Below are 21380 nucleotides of genomic sequence, written 5' to 3'. Positions count from 1 at the left end.
GCAAGTGGAGAAGCAGCATGGGGGCCAGCGGCTGAATGGGACTGGGGAGGGGAGCAGAAGGGACGAGGTTGTCGAGGGAACAGGGGTAGGTCATGCTGGACCATGGTGAGAACTTTGAATCTTCCTCTGACAGTGCGTCTGTCTCGCCATTATGGATTCCGGTTTTAGGCAGAGGCTGAAAGCAGCCCTGAGGAGGTGAATGGAAGGGTGAAACGAGCAGAATGCTTCCCAAGCAGCCGAAGGACCAAGCCTGAAAGCAGGGAAAGCTAGGGGCTGGCCAGGGCTCCCATGTGGACCCTCAGATCTCCGCCCACCCCCTCCACTTGCTCGAGCCAGCCAGAAGTTGGAAGCAGCTGCTGGAGCCTGAGGAGGAAGCTCACAGTGCTGGGCGTGTTGAAACACCCAGAAGAATTAGGATTAGTGTCTGGGAACAAAAGCCGATATCGAATTGTGGGCTCTCTCCCTTCCCCTTTGTGAGTCTGCCATGGGAACACCCGGCCAGGAAGCCTGCTTCACCGTGGTTCCTGCAGGCCTGGCCAGAGAAAGCCACGCGGAGCCCTCCCAGGCTCAGGTAACAGGCTGTTTCCTCTCCCGCTGTGGGAAGGTGGGCAAGGGCAGGGCTCACGGGATCAGCCCTGGGCCTCCCTCATGTTTCCACAGGGCTCTAAACACAGGCTCTTAAATGCTACCACTCCCATGGGAAGAAGCTCAGAGCCTCACCCTGGCCCACCCAGGAGGTCACAGCAAGGATAAAAACAAACACCCCAGCAGTGGCCATTCCCTGTGGGCCTACTGTGTGCTGCCTGGAACTCCTGAATGCTGCAGGTTGGGTGTTATCATGGCCCCCTTTACAGATGAGGAAAATGAGGCTCAGAAAGGCTGAGAAACTCACTCACAGCTACAGGGTGGTGAGGAGAAGAGGCCGGTCTTGACTCCAGGCCCATCCGTGTCCAGAGCCAGAGATGGCACAGCCAGGACTCAGCCCTGCAGCCGCCTCCAGAGCCCTCTGAAGAGAGGGAGCTGGGCACCCTCAGTCAGGTGGGATGGGGTCTCAGGCACAGGGCAGGGATAATGGGGGGAGATGAAAGATGAGCACAGGCTCAGGGGTCGGGGTGAGGGGGCATTCATTAAAAAAAAAAGACAGAAATTAAGATGCCAAGCAGGGGACCACGAGCCCCAGGTGGGAGCTTGCCAGGCCAGGTTTGAGGGAATCTCAGGGGATTGATTCATTCAAAAACCTTTTACTAAGCACTTACTAGGTGCCAGGTACTACTGAAGGCCCTAGGGACATAAATAGTGAACAAAACAGAAATTCCTGCCTTCAAGGGGCTTATAGTCTGGCAGCAGGAAGGAGACAGACAAAATAAAGCAAAAACACAAGATGGTGGTAAGTGCTATGGAGGAAAAAGGAACAGGGAAGGAGGCAGGCAGTGCCCGGGTTGGGGGTGCCTGAGGGAAAGACGGCCAGGGAAGGTGTTAATGGGAAGGTGACATCTGAGCAAAGAGCCGAAGGGGGTGAGAGAGTGACCCACACAGACGCCTGGGGGAAGAGCAGTCCAGGCATGAGGAACAGTCAGTGCAAAGGCCCTGAGGTGGGAATATGCCTGACATGTTTAAGAAGGCACGAGGAGAGGCTTAGGAGGGGCTTCCCTGGTGGCGCAGTCATTAAGAATCCGCCTGCCAATGCAGGGTTCGAGCCCTGGTCCGGGAAGATCCCACATGCCGCAGGGCAACTAAGCCCGTGCACCACGACTACTGAGCCTACGGTCTAGAGCTCACGAGCCACAACTACTGAGCCCGCGCGCCACAACTACCGAAGTCTGTGCGCCTAGAGCCCGTGCTCCGCAACAAGAGAAGCCACCGCAATGAAAAGCCCGCACACCACAACAAAGAATAGCCCCCGCTCACCGCAACTAGAGAAAGCCCGCGCGCAGCAACGAAGACCCAAAGCGGCCAAAAATATATATAAATAAATAAATTTATTAAAAAAAGAAGGCACGAGGAGGCTAGAGGCCAAAAAGCCACCCCAGGAACAGCAAAGGCCCACTGCAGCGCTGCCAAGAGCCCTGAAGGGTGACCGGGATCCTGAAAGCTGAGCACCGCTTGGCACCAGCCGTGACCTCGACGGACTGTGGCCCCGGGGGCAGGGACAGGGCCTGTGTGGGACACGGGGATCTCTGCGTACATTCCCTAAGTCCCCAGGTGCAGTGAGCCAGAAAGAGGAAGAGCGTGAAAAAATCACAACGAATGAGCATCTCTGACGAAAAATCATAAAGAAGATGCTCATTAAGAACACACGGGACTGTGCATCTGCCCCCCCACCCCAACCCCCGCTTGCCCTGCTAATGTGGCTCAGGATGTGCTGAGAACTGAAATGTAAAGATGATGGCACCAAGCCCAAAGAGGACACCGTCCAGAGCCCTGGACTCTGGGCTCCCAAGCCGAGTGGCTTGCTCCACCTGCAAAGGGGCAGGAGGAGACAATGGCTGAAGGAAGGAGGGAGCTCGGAGAGGGTCTGGCTAAGGTAGGGTGAAGAACCGTTCGCAGGGCCACTGTCTTTGTGTCTGTCCAAGAACTGTTTCTGTAATTGAACGTGAAATTGAAAAATGAGAAAAGGGTGTGAGGTTAGAAGAGCTGGTCAAAAGCAAAGGGATTTGAATGCCCATCTGCCTGATTCAAGGCCTGGGCCCACACTCACCCTCCCGGCAGGACTGGGCGCCCCTTGGTAAGAGATGAAGATGGCCTCCCTAGCCTGGGGTTTCAGGGCTTGAGTCCCCAGCTCCATGCTGCCAGGGATAGGTAATTACAGAGACTGGGTTTTCAGGGGAGTTTCGTTTTTAGCTTTAAGATACACAATTAGATGTCCAAATCCCAGAGAGGCAGGGCGAGCCCTCTCCACCCACCACAGCCCGCTGGCAGAATTCGGCTCTTTCTGGGTTGTCCTGAAATAGAGCAGAGCATCCTACCAGGCTGGTGTCTCCCTCGGAGCTCCCCTGGCCCCAGATCCCGACCAGGGCCTCTGTGATGCATCCACAAAGCCTCACTGTGGACGCCGGCTCGGTGCCAGGCCCACGTGGGTGTGGGGACACAACGGGAGCAGACCTCCTCAGGAGCCCCCGGCTGAGTGGGGAGACAGACTCACACAAAAAGCAACTGACAACTGCCGCCAGCCTCCAAGGAAGTGGAAGGGGCTGCGAGGAAGCGGAACAGACTGGGGGCCTGACTTGGTCGGGGCAGTGACGCCATAGCTGGGACCTCTAGGTTGCGGTTGGCTGGGTGAAGACGCGGGGAGATGGCCCGGGTGGTGGGAAGACCCAGAAGGAAGGAGGTGGCTCTCAGGAAGAGGCAAGAGAAGGCCGGGGGGAGGGGGGTAATCAGGCAGGTGAGGGTAGGGCTGCATGAGTGACCCGGAGGCCCACCACCGGGAGCCTGGACTTCATCTGTGAAAGGGTGACACTGCCCACCGCGTGGGGCTGTCGCATGACCCTGCGGTGCCGTGTCCAGCTCCTTTCTCCACTGCTCACCCAGAGAGGCAATGTAAAGAATTCTACCGGCACGATGGGTGTGTAGTAGCCACATCTTTCTAGCACCTGCCCTACCATGTGTCAGTGACTCAGAAAGGCAGCTGGCCACCGTCAGGGCCCCACACAGATGGCACCTATCTGCCACCACTGCCTCCCCACAGCTCAAGACAGAGCTGCACAGAGCGGGACCCTCGCTCTAGAACACTCACTCCTGCCTCCCAGGTTCATCTTCAATTAATCAACAGTAAAACCCAGTCCTGTTCATTGAGCTTGTTCTACAGAACATGTGTTTTATAGACATGAGCAACTACCACAATCCTAGGAGGTATGTGCCATTATCATTCCCATTTTACAGATGAAGAAACTGAGGTCCAGAGAAGGGCAGAACAAGCCCAAGCAAGGTTGGACAGAACAATAGGGTTGGATGCTGACCCAAGGCCACACCTTCACCTCTTCCCCATGTTGGTTCCCTTCAGAAGCAGGAAGGTAAGTGGACACCTCGGAGGAGGGAATGTTTCTTCTCAGGGCCCCAACAACTCAAGATGCCTCAAAGGCTGTGAAGAGCAGCAGACCAGGTTGAAGTGAGCCACCATCCTCGGCCTCTCAGATGGGGAAGTTTGGGACTCCCAGCAAAAGGCCACCCCAGAGTCCGGGTTCCATGGTTCCCCGAGGGTGGCTCACTGCCACATCCCTATCACCTGGCCCAGACCAGCCTCACTGCCCAGGAAATGCAGCAAGATCTCAGAGCTTTAGCATCCCCCAGTCTCCATCACACAGGTGATGAGGGGTCAATTCCATGAGAGCCACCTCCTGGCCACAGGCTGCCCACGGCCCGCAGGGTCCTCACAGACAGGGACCATCTGGGGCCCCTCCCCGGAGTCGGAGTGAAGGCACAGCCAGCAGTGGTCTCAGAACAGGAAGTTGAGAGAAGGGAAACTGGGCTATCAGTGGGGAGCCACGGAAGGGCTCCAGCCTGACCCACCCTCAGCCCCTCACCTCCCCAGCAGCCTGGCTGCAAGTACTCATCTGCACACCTGTCTGGTCACCACCGTACACCCAGCACAGAGCTTGCCTGGCAGGGGGCAGCTCAACTGTGGCCACTACCTACGGGTGGGGGTGGTGAGGCCTGGGAGGACAGAGCTTCTCAGACTCAAGTCAACACTGAAAATTCCGTGGCTTGTCACAAATGAAGATTCCCAGGCCCTGCCAGAACTAGACTCCGTTATGGCAGGGTTTCTCAACCCCGGCACCACTGACATTTTAAGCCATTCTGGACTTTATGGGGGGTGTCCTGTGCATTACGGGATGTTTGGCAGCATCCTGCCAGTAGCACAACTCCAGCTGTGACAACCCAAAATGTCTCCAGATATTGCCAGCTGTCCGGCGGCAAAGTCACCCCTGGTTGAGAACCACTGCTGCAGGCCTTGGACCGGACTTTTTAAACAAGCTCCCAGGTGATTCTGAGGCAGGAGCTGGGCACCTGGCTAAGCGAGGGCATATCCATGAGCACTGAGTAGGACCCCAGGGACTCCCAGCCCCACTGCCCTCCTGTGTTCCTGAAAGGGCTGGTCCCCGGATTCCTCCCCTTCTGCCCCCATGATGAGAGATAACCAGGGCAAGGCTCCATCGCACGAATCCCTCCCCGCTGGGCCGGCAGTCACAACATCCAGCCTGCACCTCCTCAGCCACACCCACTCCGTGATCTCCCCGACCTTGGTCCTTGGCCGGGTCCCTGGAAGAACGTGCAGTCACAGCGATGCAGTCACAGTGATGCAATCAAAGTTCCCGGCTGATGAAACCCAGCCCAGCCTGGGAAAGGCGAGAGTCTAATAAGGAAACAATTTAAATTGACAACATCTGCCTGTGCTTCCCTGAAGAGAAGAGAGTACAGCCGCCTGGGGAGGGGCTCACCCCGGGGACCAGGCAAGGCATCTGTCCAGGGGCTGCAGGGCGGTAGAGCCTCCATTCCAGTGACGTGGCCAACGTGGCCGCCCAGCAGCATCTGGTCCCTGCCAGGAACTCAGGGCTGCACGCAGGGGAAGCAGCTTGTTGCAGTTCTGACACAGCCAGCCCCTCCTCCTGCGACACGACGAGGCAGCAAGAAGTTCCTAGAAGTCAAGCCACTCGGGCTTGGTGGAGGGGCATCAGTGTTAGGAGTGAGGACTCTGGAGTCAGAGGCACCTGCGTTCCACTCCTGCTACTCACCAGCCCGGTAACCTGGAACTGCATCAAATAACCCAAAGTGGGCAGACGCTGGCTTCCCCATTTTACAGACACAGGCACGCTGCCTCCCTGGCTCTGCCTTCGCAGAGCTGCCTGCACCCAGAGGCAGGCTCTGCAGGCAGCTCGAGCTTCCCTATCACCCAGGCGAACGTGTGGGCATGCTATTCTCAACTGAGGCACACAGCCCAAGAGGAGGGCAGGCCATCGAAAGGAATCCGGAGTGAACTGCTGGCTTTGACCAAGTGCTGGTCCAAACCCAGGCACCTGGGTGAAGGTGCCCCATCACCAAATGTGGCCCAGCCTGGCTCCTGTTTCCCGGGTACCCTTCTGTGCGCCAGGTGCTGCTCAAGCACGTACCCTCCGCAGACACGGTCAGCACCCACTTCGCAGATGAGCAGATGGACACTCAGGGAGTCCGCAGGTCACTCAAGAGGTGAGGGGTGAACTGCACCTCCAAGCCCTACCTCAGGAGCCCACTGCCCACCCCCGCCCTGCAGGACCGCTGGGAAGATGCTCTAAGATAGAAAAGCTGTTCTCAGGGGACAGCAGCAGCCGTCAGTGTCCCTGCGCCTTGTGGGCTGAACCTTCACGAGTCTCAATACCAGGGAAGAGGCGGCCTTGAGACCAGTCTTGTCCTAAAGGAGGGGTGGTCATGAGGTCAAAGTGTACGGTCAGTGGGGCATGGCACTGGGCCAAACTCGTCAAGACCTGCTGGTATTGGGGACCAAGCCTGGTCAATCCAGGGTCGAAGGGAGAGTGGGGAAATGTTCCTATAAAAGTCCATAAGGTCAGCTTCCTGCCTCCTGAGCATTTCCTACTTATCGGGCACTGAACTGAGAGCTCTCCCTGCCTGACCTCCTGGAGTCCACACCCCAAGCCTGGGAGGTAGCTACCATCATCCCCACGTCGCAGGCAGGGAAACTGAGATTCAGAGCACAGAAGCCACCGACCCCAGGTCTGGCTGGGAGAGGGCCGTGATCTGATCTGAACCCATAGCTGTCTGACCTCAGAATCTTAAACTGGGCCCAGGCCCTAGAAATTCAAAGCAAGAAGCCACAGCTGGGCTATAGTAGCTACGTTCCCTCCTCCGTTCCAGAACCCACAACTGTAAAACACGGAACTGTGGGGTTGGCTGTGCACAGGGAGTTTCCCTTCCTGAGCCCCTGAGATCCCCAGCGGGACCACTCACTCACAAGGCAAGGGTACAGGAGGCAGATAGGCTGGGGACCAAGGCCAGGATCTGCCACTCACTGGACAGGACCTCTCTGGGCCTCAGTCACTGCCCTGCCCTGTCTCACGGGTTTGCTAAAAGGCCTAATGAGAGAACAGGGCCTGGCACATACCCAGAGGACACTCACACTGAAAGGGGGACATGGCCGCTACCATCGAAAGTAACTCTGAGATAGACGGTCCAGCAGGAAGCCAGGGCCCTGATGCAGGTCCCACTTCCCCACCCCAGGACCATGGATCAGGACACTTCTCCAGACCTTGAACCTGGCTGGGATGTCCTGGGAGGTGGACAGGCAGGTAGCCCAGGCATACTCAGGCCGCTCCTGGCTGACTCACGCCTGGGTGGTGTTTGAATCACCCAAGGAAGGGAAGAAACAGGAGGGAGGTATCCCCATCCCCGGAGCCCAGTTCCTTGAATAGCTGGACTCAAGTGAGTCACAGGGATGTCCCTGTCCTCTGAACCCCTACCCAACCCCATAGCCTTTCCCGAAAGCACCCTCACCACAACGACTGCAGACAAATTACTTCCTCTTCTGGACATGGGTCTTATTAATGGTGAAAATGGAAGGAGGCTTCCATGTCCCAGAGCACAGGGGTCCTGGAGGCAGGGCCTTTGTTTCACTCACTGCTGCTTCCCATGTCCTAAGGATGGCACCTGGTACATGGGAGGTGCTCAGTAAGCCTCTGATGACTAAATTAGTGATATTCACAGCACTGCTCCCAATAAGGGCCACCCTAGACCTTCTTGCACTGATATTTCCACCTCCAGGAAAGGGGCCTCCAGCTGTGGTCAGGTCACGTTCTCCAGCTCTCTGTAGTCACTGAGGGGTCAGAGGTCATCACCATCTCTGGATCTGCCCCCAGGTGTTCCCACTGCTCCACACCGCATTCCCCACGGCTCCCTGGACTTCTGAGGTGACCGAGGAATAATCAGGGACCACTCAGTCAGAGTCACGTCTCCTCACAAAACCAGCACAGACTAAGACCTGCTTTGCTGGCCATCTTCAGCAGCTCTCTGAGATTCCAACCACAAGACAAAGGGCTCGGGGTCAGGTGGAACCAGGAGGCCCTGACTCACCAATCTCCACCTCCTGCCCAGACAGCTGATTCTCCTGCAGACTCATGGACTGACCCTGGGCTAATCGCTGCCCCTGCCATTCACTTAGTCCACACACATTAACTGAGCACCTACTACGAGCCAGGCCTGAGTGGGACACTGGGAAACAAACCTGGGCCTTGGTCTTGTCTGCATCCAAAAGGGGCGTGGCCATTCTCACCCAGGTCCATGTGATTCCTCTTTAGCCGACAGAAAACCCTTAGGAGGTGCTGGAGCCCTGGGTCAGGCCTTCTGTTGCATTCAGGGAGAGTACCCAGTCAAAGGCCCATCCCCAAAGACAGTGGTCAGGGCCAGAGCAGGCAGGAGTGGCTGATGCCTCCCCTCCCGCACCGTGCTCAGCACTTCTTCGAGAGCTGACGTGTCTAATGGTCTCCCCTGGCTCATGGGCCCAAGGTCAGGGGCCAGGGCTGTCTCGGCCAATGCTGGACCCAGTGCCCAGTGCAGGACCAGGGCAGCAGCCTGGCTCGAATCACAAATGTTTGCTGAATGGGTGAAACACAGGAAGAGAGAAGAGAAACAATTAAGGGGAGAGCAGGAGGAAGGTGAACCTTTCCTTCCTGCTCCCACCCCTGGATCCTCTCCAATGATTGCCCTGCATTAATACCAACCACTGCCAGCCTTTCCTGAGCACTTACTTACATGTGCCGGGGGCTATGCTGGGTACCTAACGGGGGCGTGGGGGCAGGGGGGTGGTAACCCACTTAATCCAAGCACCAAGAAGGAGCTTATCACCCCATTTCACAGAAGAGGAAAGCGAGGCTCAGAGAGATCCGGTGGTCTGGCAGCCTTGGGAGCCTGCCCGCCTTCTGAACCGCCAAGCCCCACACCCAGCAGCCCCTGCCAGGGTTTGCAAGAGGCAGAAGGAAAATCCCCAGCCAGAGAAGACTGCCGGCAACTGCTGAGTTAAGGCTCATAAGTGATGCTTATTGGGTAGCGACGGTTCAGGCTGCCCTGCCAGAAAGACCCTGGAGAGACCTGAGGACCTCCTCCAGTCTCAGGTGCCCAGCACGACCAAAGGTGTGGGTGTCTCAAGGCCTTTCGCACACAGACACGCGCGCACGTCAGTGCTCGGCTGGCTGGCTCTCAGAGCAGTCCTGTGTAACCAGCCTCCTAGAAGCAGGACTTTACAGGTCCCAGAAGTCCCCTCCAGACATGACTGCCACCCCAATAAAGACAACATCATCCTGACTCGTATCAGGATGGGTTTTTTTTTAATCAGAATGCTTTTGAACTTCATATAAACGGCACCGCACAGCATGCTCTTGTGTCTGGCTTCCTTCCCTCGAGGTTGTTTGTGACACTGTCCTTGTCGTGAGTAGCAACGGCTGCTGCGTAGCAGGCTCGAGTTTTGTTTTTAATCATTCCATGATGACAGAGGTGGGAAACCGCTCCTCTCAGCTGACAGCCACCTCCCCTCCTACAATGTGGAGTCCCAAGTGGTCAACCCCATGGCTGCCCTTGGGGGTTCTAAAATACAACTCCGACTCTGATTCACACCCTTCTGTGGATCCCTGGTCAGAGAAGTCCAAGCCCCTCCCCGTGGCCTCCCCCGACCCCGAGCCCCCAGGCCACGAGCTCTTCCCTGCTCAGCACTCTTGCCCTTGCCTCCCTCTGCCCTGTGCTGCTCTTCTCTCCCCTCTCCCCCAGCCTAATCACCTACTGTCCCTGGGACGGAGCCCAGCATCCATTCCTGGGCCCGGCACTGCAGGGCAGGGCACTGCGGGGTGGGGCTGGAACCCCGGGAAGCTGCACGGGGGGGCCCACACACAGAAGGTGCGCAGGAACTTGTCCCTGAGGGACTGGGGGTTGGGGAGCTGCAGGTGTGCTGCCTCTGTGGGTCTGCAGAGAGTCCAGCACTCGCTCAGAGGAAGTGGTGGGAAGTAAGGGCGCCTTGCGTGCAAAAAGGGCGCAGACTTCTGCCTTCCCCAGCGCCCTCCCCAGCAGGTTTAGTCTGGTTTCAGCTGCCGGGTGCAGGGCCCTGTGCGAGCAGGTCGCCCTGATCTAGGGAGCCCTCCCGCCTCCACGTAGGCACCCGCACCCCATTTGATGGAGGAGCAAGCCCAGGCTGAGAGGACAAGGCTGTTGGCCATGGTCACAGAGCCAGTGAGTAGCAGCCGAGGTGCCTCCCGGGGCAGGCACCAGCCCCCGCCCTGCCCCATCCCCCTAGGAGCATCCCCACTCCACACACAGGGTCCACCTGACACAACCCATCGGTGCGGCCAGCTGCCTCTCAATCGCAGCCTCTGAGCCCAAGGCAGTGCCCAGCTGCATGGTATGCAGGCGAGGGCTGCTCCTGACACGCGCTGATACCTCCCGCACCAGGGTGGGGAGGGGCTGGGCCCAAGCAACTGGTGGTGACTGGCACTTGGTCCGGCACCATCAGCGCCCACACTGGTTCAGGGCCAAGGGAGAAAAGTTCCAGCCTTGCGCCAGCGCCAACCCTCAGCAGGAAGCCCCAGGAGCGTGATGCAACAGAGGCCACTCCGTGCTAAGACGCTTGGCCCACAGGGGTGTACAAGGCCAAAAGAGGCCAGGGAAGGCCTCCCAGAGGAGGTGGCTCTCGGGCCGAGCAGGAGGTCAGCCAGGTGAAGAAGCGGGGGAAGGGAGCTTGAGGACAAGGCAACTGCAGAAGCAAACAACTAGAAAAGTAAGGTGTGGTAAAAGTCAGGGAGCACCAGGGGCCTGCCACCCACCGAGGGCCCCTGGCTTTCTCCCCTGCTCCCCCGTCCCCCAGCAGTCTGCCCTCTGCCTCACGTGGGGGAGCGGTCTTCCGCCTGCCAGAGTGGGTCCCAGAACTGGCTGTGCAGAGGGCTCCTTCCCGCAGGCAGAAGCCCCCTACACCCTAGTCCCACCCCACCCCGGGAGCACTCCAGCTCTCACTGGCTCGGAGCCAAGCGCCCCAAGACAGGGCAGGTTCAAGCCAACAGAGACAAGAAAGTGCACAGGCCCCACTGGGGACCCTGAACTCCAGCGTGAGGCCCAGCTCCTTAGACACTAGGTGTGCTCCTCACCTGCTTCCCACCCCTCCGGAAGTAGCCTCTCCCCACAGCACCCCTAGAATCATGAGACAGAGACAGCACCCCAGTCAGTCCTGGCCCACAGGGAAGTTCCAGCTGCCACAGAAGGGCAACTGAGGTGCGCCATCCAGCCCACCACCCTGACTCAGCCAGGGATGGAAGGATGGACGGCAGCACATCCAGTGCCTCAACCACGTGCCAGGAGCCGAGCTAGACGTTTGACAGGCATTATCTCACTTGGTCCTCCCCAGAACACTGCGAGGCAGACACCAGCAGCCCCTGAGGCTTAGAGACTGAGCCCCTTGCCCAAGGTCAAACAGGTGACAAGAGGCAGAGGACGGGAATGTCCTCCCCAGGCCTGCGCAGGGCAAGCCACCAGCCTGACCAAAGAGGCAGCACGTCCTCCATCGGGGCTCTTTCCTCCCAACTGCGGGCTGGCCACTCCCAGTTGACATCTGGGCAGATGGGGGGTTGGGTGGTTCCAGGCCTGCATTTGAGAGCCATTCCAAGCCCAGGCCACCAAAAGAAGCTCACAGCAGAGACAGGGTTTGCAACGACAGTCCTAAGCAGACACCAAGGCCAGGCACAGGCTGGGCAGCTTCAGGCCTCACCAAGGCCACCAACAGCACAGTGTGACCTCGTGGAGAGCCAGAAGGCCCAAGGGAGACAGACCTCACAGAGCACATCTGAGGCCCTGGGGGCAGGTCTGGTAGCCCCAGAACAGAAAGCACTTGCCAGGCCAAGTGGATAATGAAGAGAGACAGCCCTCGCCCTCGCCCCAAATTAGTTCCAGGTCTCGTTCTAAGCAAATCTGATGTCTCTCCCCTGCTCAAACCTTTCCGTGTCTGTCTGATGAGATGAGGATAAATCTATATCGGTTGCCATGGGTGCTATACTGCTCCTCCCAGCAGTGGGCAAGTGACCGCAGGGTCACCACCCAGCAGTCACCAGACTCCACATACTGAGTCCCCAGGCTCGCGAGGCCCGTGAGCAGACATGCTAGCAGCTATCACGAGGTCCAGGCAGGGCTTCGCGAATGCAAGTCAGGACTCCCAGGTACTGAAGAAGCAGAGCTGAAAAGCATTCGGGGCCCTCCGACACACGGTGTGGTTGCTACTGAGAACCCCTGGCCAGAGCAGCTCCCAGAACAGAGATCAAAGTGAGGAACACGCCTCAGGGAACAGGCCTCGGGGAACAGCCCTGGCTCCACAGGGCCAGATCACCTCGGGTCAGGGCTCTGCCAATGCCAGGCTGGCAGGCAGGTGGCAGGGGCTGCCAGGGTGGCACCTGCCAATGGTGTGGCCAGCTGGCGGCAAAGGCTGGGCTCAAGGAGCAGACACCAAGGCCATGCACAGGCTGACCCCGAGGGAGCCCGCAGCTGGCCTGGTGCCACAGCCTGGCTGCCATGGGTGGTCTCTGCAGCCTGCCAGCAAGATTTCTCTCCACAAGCACCCGCCTCCTCAGGCCCCAGCCTGTGCACGGAAGGCCTTCCACAGGGGCCCCGGGGAGCAGGCTGGCCCGAGCAAATGAGGGAGGCAGACCACCGTCAGGGATCCAAGGGCATGCAGGGGGTCAGGAGGAGCCCAGAGCAGGCAGCCCACGGAGGAGGCAGCGCAAAGCCCCTTGGGCCACATGCTGCCATGTGACACCGTTGCTCGATCTTCTTATTTAAAAGATTTTTGTTTATGCTGTCAAAAACTCTTAGAGCACTGTACAGGGCAACAAAACCCCAGCCGCATTTGGCCACTGTGCACTCTCTGAACTTCCATCTTCCGGCACCTACTAAGTGCTGGGTGTGCTGCCAGGAACTTGAGGACAAGGAAACCCACCTGCCGGCTCTACCCGCCCACCTTCTCGCCAGTGTGCCCACTCTTCTCCCTCTGCCTGCCACGGCCCAGCCAGGCCACAACTCCAACTTCCCTTACTGAGTACCGGTCAGGCACCCTGGCATCTTCTCCACCTGGCAGCCAAGAGCCAGCATCCTAATCGGCAAACCGGGCACACTGCCCCCCTGCCCGTCGGCTGGACCCCCAAAGCCAGGAACTGTCCAGCCCAGCTACCCCCATCTTCATCTACTGCAGCCAGCCCCGTGCTGCCCCTCTCCATACCCCAACCACGCCAGCCCCTTGCCTAGATCACTGACCAAGTGCCTTCCAGCTGGGGGCCTCTGCCTGACCTCTTCCCAAACTCATGGAGCTTATGTTTTCAGGATGGGGCACGTCACTGTGATAGGGAGGGCTTTCCCTTTGGCCCACAAGGCTCCCATGAAGAGTCCCTTCCTCAGGGAAGCCCTTCCTCTGTGATGCCCACAGGCACACTGCCCCCACCCCATGGGGAGCTCCATGGGAGCAAGGCTGTCTGGTCCCGGTCACCTCTGAAAGCCCAGGGCCAAGAGGGTGCTCGGTAAATGTGGAAAAGGGACCTGCGCCTGCCAGCCTCCTCCCCCTCCTCCTCCTGCCCCCTCCCCACTCGGCCTCCAGAGCGCCCGATCTGTGAAGGGAAGTGGATGCCCTGCCTGCCTTAGGGTCCCACTGCACCTCCACCTCCCTGCACCCTCGGGCCCAAGAGACAGAACTGTGTGTCCATCTCCACACGACCCTCCCTCCACATTAAGATGTGCATGACAGCAGGCCTCGCAGGGCAGCAGATTCAAGCGGCAGCTGCACCCTTTTCCAAGGAGGGAGGGAGAGGGCCTCGGGGAAGTAGAGGCCCAGCCAAGCCTGTGGTGTGTGTGTGCAAAGACCTGGCCTCCCCAGGCCCGGGCACAGGGCCTCCAGCTGCAGAGCTGACCTGTCCAAGGTCTTCTTCATGCCCCCCACAAATCCCAAACATCCCTCGGAGGTCTCCCGTCCCGGCCTGCTCAAGGCCAGGCCCACAGAGAGAAGTCAGTACCTGTATTCTGAGCAGGTATGCCCTCTTTCAAAAGGCTGCCCAAATAAAAACCCCACTGAAGAGACAGTTGAGAATTCAAAGCTGCCAAAAAGAAAGGACGGGTGGGAGCCTGCCCAAGTCACACAGCCTGCTTCTTAGACAGCCTGGCACCCAAGTGCAGAGCAGCAAGAGCCATCGGAGGGGCCCCTCTTCTCTTTCTGGCCCAGCAAAGAGGGGTACTGCACAGCGGGCAGAAGTCGGGGCCAACCAGAGCCCATCCGGCTGTGCCATTAGCTCCTCCTACGAAGTGACCCTGAACAAGTGACTTCTCTGCCCCCAGCCTCAGTTTCCCCATCCATTGGCCAAGGAGGCTCGCTCTGCCTGTCTCCTCCAGAGAGGACTTGCTGTAAGGTAAATCAACGCCTCCCTCTCGCTCCCTCCCGCCACCAGCCACGTGCATGGGGCAGGCCACAGGACCAGTGCCAGCTGGGCACAGAGACCTCTCAGGATGTTTGGGATTCCTCCTGCCTGAAAGACAGATTGGCTCAAGGCTGGAAGCCTGTGCCCAGCCTGCCCTAGGGAGACCACAGCCTGGTCCACTGCTTCCCGACTCACTAGACTTGGCTGGGACGCATCCCTCCTGGGACCCCTAGGAAAGCCTCCCAGATGCCATTTGGATGCGTCTGCTGGAAGGCCTCTAGGCAGAGACGTTGGCAAATGCCCATTGTGCCCCAGTGCCAGCCCGTGCCTGGCACCAACTCCACAGCAGTGGACTTCAGCCCCACCCCCACCTGTGGCCCAGAGGCCCCTTTTCCTCAGATCTCACAGGATGTAGCCCAGTGCCTTGAAATGATCCAAATCTGGATTTCCCTGTACCACCCAACCCACTAAAAAGAACCTCCTTCAAAGGTCTGAGGACATGACATGAGGCTGTAGCTGCTTCAAGCCCTCTGCCACCAAGGCAAGGCAGGGCCTTGGAGCCGGACCTGCCCACATTTAAATCACAGCTCTGCCACTCTCTTGCTGAGTGACACGGGTCCATCACTTTAGGTCTCTTGACCCCAATTTCCTCATCAGCTCACGGGGTGGTTCAAGGACTCAGCTGATCATGCATTCGAGGTGCTCAGCAGGTCCCTGGCATCTAATAATGCACAATCAAAGGCAGCTTAAACCCTAATGATAAAATGGTTATTTTCCCAATTGCATTTCTAGCCAGATGACCTCGCCGGATGGCCGAGAGGATGAACAGACACAGCACGTGCAAAAACACTCAGCACGGCACCTGGCACGTAGCACTGAACATGGTAGCTGTGAGGATTATGGTTCATAAGGAGGCCTCAGAAAGATGAGGCTGGGGAACAGTGCAATGTACCACCTGTTCTACCTGCTCAAATTGGGTCAGGCTGGAGCCGTGTACCCAGCTGTTGCCATGGCACCCAACACACAGGGAAACACTCTAGCTAGGAGGGTGGCTGCTGCAGGAGTGGCGGCTTGGGCCTGCTTTGCTCAGACACCACCCATGCTGCCACCACCCCCACTCCCTGGGACATGTCAGGGGTCTCCGGGGTTATGGACAGTGTGCTAATAAACTAAGCAGGTCTCGTCACCCCTGACCCTACCCCACCTCCAAAACAATAGGGCCTTGGCCCTCTGGAGAGGTGGGCTGTGAGGAGGGGCTCCCAAGCTGCAGACCAGGGTGTGTGGCATGGGAGTGGAAGGGTAGGAACCCAGGAACCCCCCTCTGCTGGGCAAAAGCCAAAGCAGCTGTAAAGCAGCCTCAGGTCCCAACGTGTGTGTTCCCTCCAGACACACATGCCCAGCAGCAAACAGGTACCCAGAGCCCATAAGTGCCAAGTTGTGTGGGGTTCAATGTCAGCTCTTCCCTCCTCATGCCACTCAGGTTTCATCCAGGATGAGGGCTGGGAAAGCCTGTTTAGGCAGGCTCAGCCGGGTTCAGGGAATCCATGGCCCCTTGCCAAGAGGGAAGAAGGGGAGAGAGAGGTGAAATCCAGACACTGTGGGCTGAGACCTGGAAATTTCCAGACTTTCCCGGATGAGGGGGCAGGTTTAGGGCAATTGAAAGGCTGACAGGTAGGGTGACAGTGGCCCCAGGGCCTGGGAAGCCAGCTGAGACCTCAGCCTGGGGCTGAATACTAATTCTTCAGTAGGATCCAAGACCCTGCCCCCAGCCCTCAGGTCAGATGTAGGCCCTCTGCTGACTCCACCTGGTCCGCCCAAGACCTAGGAGGGGCTGGGGCCTGGGCCCCTCTACCATAGTAACAACAGCTGCTGCAACAGTCTGCCTGGTCAGACATGGTATACACAGTACCCATTCCCCATCACAACTCTAGGGGTGGGTATGACTTCTCCCATTTCACAGAAGAAGAAACTAAGGCTCAAAGGCAGAACAGGCTAAAAGCACATTCTGAGTTTGAATCTGGGCTCTGCTGTATTAACGCAGAGAAATCACTCCCTCCTTGAGCCACTGAGCCCCCTTTATAAAATGGGAATAACAACACTACAGGCCTCCCCCAACCTCCACTCTGCTCCATGGCATAGTCAACAGGTTAAGTGAGAGGTGCCAGTAAAACAGGGAGCAAAGCACCAGTAATTGCTGGTTCCTGGAATCAGAGAGGTTAGGTAACTTGCCCTAGGTCACCCGGCCACTCACTGGCTGACCCCAGGCCCTAGCTCTGAGCACCACAGCCCTTTCCCAGAAAGGCTGGGCTACTCTGTGGGTGGCCACGGGATCACAGGCTTCCCAGGCAACGAGGACAGCCTCCCACCCCCACAGCAAAGGGCAGCCCTTGTCTGAATTCCTCAGATAAGCAGCTCCCAGCCTGAGCGGACCCAAGTGCACAGAAAAGACACCCCACCCTGTCCCACACTGGAGATTCCTAAATCTGGGTTAGGCTGTATGCCTCCTCTCCCTCCTCCCAGCAGAACATTCGACCACCAGATTCATCCAACAGGTCTCCAAACAGGCCAAGTTCAGTTGACAACTGCAAGCCACTTACTCCCTCTTTCTGGACCTCAGTTTCTCCATCTGTAACAGGCACCCCATCTCAGAACTGTGAGGCAGCTCCAGCTAACTGGGCCCACAAGGAGGCCTGAGGAGCAAAGGGACAGACCAAGGAAGGGAGCCAGTGGGTCACAGGCACTGGGCCAGGCCCTGCACCGCATTCTCTCTGCTGAAACTTCTTCACAACTGTGACAGAGAGACCTGTATTGGGCCCACAAAGTGGCCGAGCTAGGACTCAAACTCCCATCTGTCACACTCCAGGACTATGTGACCCCAGATGGGCCCAGGCAGTGGGCGCAGCTTGGGAACTCAGCCGCCCTCAGCAATGAGCCGGGCAGCTGGACCTGCAGGATGGGGAAGAACACAAAAACTAAACTTAACCGAGCCTCTTTCTTTCAGAGAGGGCAGCAGCCTCCTTGACAAGGGCATTTGCAATGCAAAGCAGTCCAGCTCCAGCCAGAAGAGGGCAGTGACTCAGAGGGGGCTGGGCAGGCCAAAATCCAGCCACCACCCTCCAGCCAGACCAGGAGTGCCTGGGGCTGGACCTTCCCAGGAGCCAGGGAGTGCCAGGGAACCTGTGGCTGGCCCGGGGTCTAAATCATATGACAGCCCGAGTGGCCAGCTGGGTGCAAGATGCCCTGGAACACTCCTCCCCTTCTCAGCCCTTCGAGGCCAAACCCCACTGGGCTCTTCATACAAGTCTGCAGAATGGGCCTACTGTGGGCTGTGTGCAAGGCCCCATGAGGGGGCTGAAACAACAGACCCCCAGGTATCCGGCTGGTCACCTGCAGATGGGTGCCCAGCACCCTGCCAGCTTCCTCAGGCCTCAGACCTCTCAGATCACTCAGTCCTGCCTTGTGCAAACCTGCCCCAGACACACATAATCTCCAGGACTCTCTGGACCCCAAGAGGCACTTCCACACTCGCCAAGTGACTAGATCTGGCTCATTATCCCCCTTCCCTGCAGGCAGGCCTGCCCCAGCTCCTACCTTGACGACAAGCTGACAAAATCCCCGCCATCCAGCAGCCGGACCTTGCAGAAGAGGACCCCGTTCACGAAGGGGACCGCAGTCAGCTCCTCCAGGGTGAAAGTGGTTTGGAATTTGAATTTCTTCTTCTTCATCAAAAAAGCCATGAGCGAGTTCCCTGAGTCTGAAGCCCCGAAGGCCAAAAAAAGGGGGGGAGCCAGAAATCCCCAGGATTCCTTTCCCTACACCACACCCCCTCCTCAAAACACCAGAGCCGGATCCCGCCCAGATGGTAGCTGAGATGGCAGAGCGGATGGGGATCTGAGTCCAGAGGGCCCTGGTCTGAACTACCAGTCCAGTTCGCAGGCCGGCTGGCTTCACCCTCGGGGAGCTGGGGCTTGGAGGGGTTCGGAGTGGCCGGGGGCTTCACCGGCATGTAAACACTGGGGCATGGCCCAGGAGTCAAGGGAAGGGGTGGCAGGCGGCGCGCAAGCGGCCGCGCTGGCGGACAGCATCCCGAGCCGCGGTCCCTGGGGAGCTCACGCCGCGCGACTGGACGCGGCGGGCGGACCGGTGAGACTGAGAGCGATGGGCGGCCCGGTGAGGCCGAGGGCGGCCCCGCCCCCGCCCCGCTGGCGGCCGGGGGTAGGCGCCCACGCCGCGCCCACGCCGCGCCCACGCTCCCGCTCCTGGGTGCCAGGCAGCCGCACAGGTAAGTCCGGGGAGGCTGAGGGCACCCCCAGGGGGCGGCCGGGAGCTCTGGGGGCCTCTCCGGGAGGCGCGTTGGGGACGCTCCGGGCCAGGAACGTCAGGCCACTGCCCCCTCCCGGCGGGCACCGGGCCGGGCTCCAGGCAGCAGGGGCGCCGCCTCCTCCTCGGTCTTGGGTCCCGCTCCGCGGGTCCCGCTCCGCGGGCCCCGGCGGAGCTGAGGCGCCCCTCCGGCCGGCCGGTGGCGCCCACCTCACCCGCCTCACCCGCCGCCTCTGGCCAGCACCCCCGCGAGCAGCAGCGCCGCCGCCTGCGATCCCGACGCCACCGCCCGCCAGACGCTGCGCGGCCCAGCTCGGAGAACGCCGAGGCCCAGCGCGGCCGCCCGCGGAGCCGCCGCTGAGCGCGGGAGGGGCGGGGCGCCGGGGCTCAGCCCGCCCACGATTGGGCGGCCCGGCGGGGCGGGAGCGGAGTGCGATTGGCGGAGGGAGGCGTGGGGCGGGACTCGCGGGAGGCCGCGGCAGCTCGAGGCGTTCGGATTGGTGCGTCGTCCATCTGGGCCCGCCTCCTCGGTCCGGGCGGAGCGGAGAGAAAAGACTAGGGGCCCTGGGGAGGCAGTGGGAGGTCGCGGGGCGGAAAGCCGGGGCCGGCAGGCCGGCAAAGAGGAGGGCGCGAGCAAAAGAAAAGGAGAAACAATGACGAGAAGAAACAATATGAGCACTATGGCTGAAGTGGCCCTCCAGTGTCCTTCCAGATTTGAGTTCATTGACGAGTAGATCAGGCCCGGAAGGTAGCGAGTCCCATTTTTCAGAAAACACACCCAAGAGAGGTGGCCGGAACTAGACCATGCAGGTGTTTGGCTTCGAATCTCTATTTCTCAGCACTGAGGAGGAAAGTGCCTGCAAAGGCTTCGCCAGGGCTTGAGTTAAAGCAGTTCATCACGCAACCTGTGATAGAACCATCTTCTCCCTTTCCAAGCTTCTATCAAAGCCTTTTGTTGTTGATTAGCTTCTTACCTAGTTATGGCTGGTCTCCCTGACTGCATTAACTGCCCTGGACACAGAGACCAATTCAGGAGCTTTTTATTTCCCAGGCCTTCAACATATTGCAGTTCATTGATTCAGTCCCCAAATGTTTAGGTGCCCCTGAGCCAGGCTTGGATTTAGGAGTGAGACTGGTGGGCCTGCCATCTCCAACCTCGCCAAGCTCAAGATCAGGTGGAGAAGCAGACAGGGACACAGGCAGAGACAAATCTGGTGGATGAGGACTGTAATGGGGGACTTAACAGGGAGCTCAGTGGAGGCAGGGGTGGAGGGGAGGGGACTCAGAGAGAATGCCTCACAAAGTTATCCAAGCCACTGGCAGGATGCATACCCTGAGTCATGCAGGGCCTAGGCAGAGGGAGCCTCAAGAGGCCTGGCAACCAGAGAGTGCAATGCCCACAGAAAGCTGTGAGTACCTCCATGCTCCTGCGTTGTGGCTCTTTGAGAGATGCAGGAGGCGAGAGGTATGGCTGGAAGGCCTGTAATGGCTGGATCTTGCAGAGTCTTGTAGATCAGAGGAAGGAGGGGAGCTACGCACATGTTTTGAGCGGGAGAGTGACCCAGACAGATTTGCTTTTTGTTAGAAGAAGGTTGCTCTGACTACAGGTAGTGTGGAAGAGAGAAGATGGGAAACAGGGGTGAGGGGCCTGTTGTGGTGATCCAGGCCAGAGATGATGACAGCGGAACCACAGCACTGCAGGAAAACTGGAGTCCGAGAAGCATTTGAAAGACAGAATCAAGTGCTCTTGGGGATGAGTTAGGTTGGGACATGTATCTGAGGACTCAGATTTCTGATTCCCTCCTGATTCCCAGCCATAAAATGGGTGGCAACCTGTACTTCTCTCCAGTTTGTCCCATAATTTGAAAAACACAGTTAGCCAGATAGGAGAAGAATGATAATAGCAGCTCCCAGTACTTTTATGTATCCCCATGTACAGCCAGGGAAGTTGAGGCCTGGAGAGTTTAAATTACTTGACTAGGGTCCTGACCCTGGAGCACAGGCATTAGAGTGCTAAGCTGTGCTGCTTACACTGGGGTAGGAGTGGGGGTTCTCACTAATCCTGGCTGGACCTGCTCCACAGGGGAAAGGCCTGTGGCTATCTGACCCCAGAAGGGGATTTCAGAGGAGGGAGCCAGCCAAGGATGTCCCAAGGCCCGGCTGACTTCTCAGCTGTGACCGTGAGTAACCCCAGGCCTCTCCAACAGGAAGCAGGGTGGGCCTGGCTGCCAGACTTAGCTCTGGTGGGGTATTTATCTCTCTGAGCCTCTCGGCTGGGAACCCAGGAAGTTTCCCTTCCCTCATTTCCTAGATGGGTCCTGGTTAAGGGAGAGAGCTAGGTGCCAGGACAGGATGCCGCATTTGGGGCGAGACAAGCCTGAGTTAGGATCCTGGTTCTGCTGCATATTGGTAGTATGGCCTTGGTTTGAAACACCAAGGCTCAGGGACTCCAAACTGAGAGGGGGTTCAGTATGGTCTGGCTAGGATCGCTTGCCCTGGAGCCAACAGAACTGGGTCCGAAATCTGGCTGACACAACACCGACACCTGTGTCACACACACTTTGGGTATAGTTTTGCATGCATAGGAAGGAATCTTGAAGGAGACACTCTAAACTTTCCCATCTCTGAGCCACAGTTTCTTCGTCTGTAAATTAGGAA

The 21380-nt window shown here is 58.6% G+C and overlaps 1 protein-coding gene across 1 annotated transcript in view; it reads right to left on the bottom strand.

Moving 5' to 3' along the window:
• The window catches only part of EEIG1 (estrogen-induced osteoclastogenesis regulator 1), a 36961-nt gene extending 17950 nt beyond the window's left edge, over positions 1-19011 (bottom strand). The window contains exon 1 of the mRNA XM_060154267.1: positions 17994-19011. Within this exon, the coding sequence (XP_060010250.1) occupies positions 17994-18139 (146 nt within the window). The 5' untranslated portion in view covers positions 18140-19011. The remainder of the gene's footprint in view (positions 1-17993) is intronic.
• Between the last annotated feature and the right edge of the window lie 2369 nt (positions 19012-21380).

Source organism: Lagenorhynchus albirostris, chromosome 7 (genome assembly GCF_949774975.1).
Source record: "Lagenorhynchus albirostris chromosome 7, mLagAlb1.1, whole genome shotgun sequence".
NCBI classification, from domain to species: domain Eukaryota; kingdom Metazoa; phylum Chordata; class Mammalia; order Artiodactyla; family Delphinidae; genus Lagenorhynchus; species Lagenorhynchus albirostris.
This window is presented reverse-complemented; position numbering and strand designations above follow the sequence as displayed.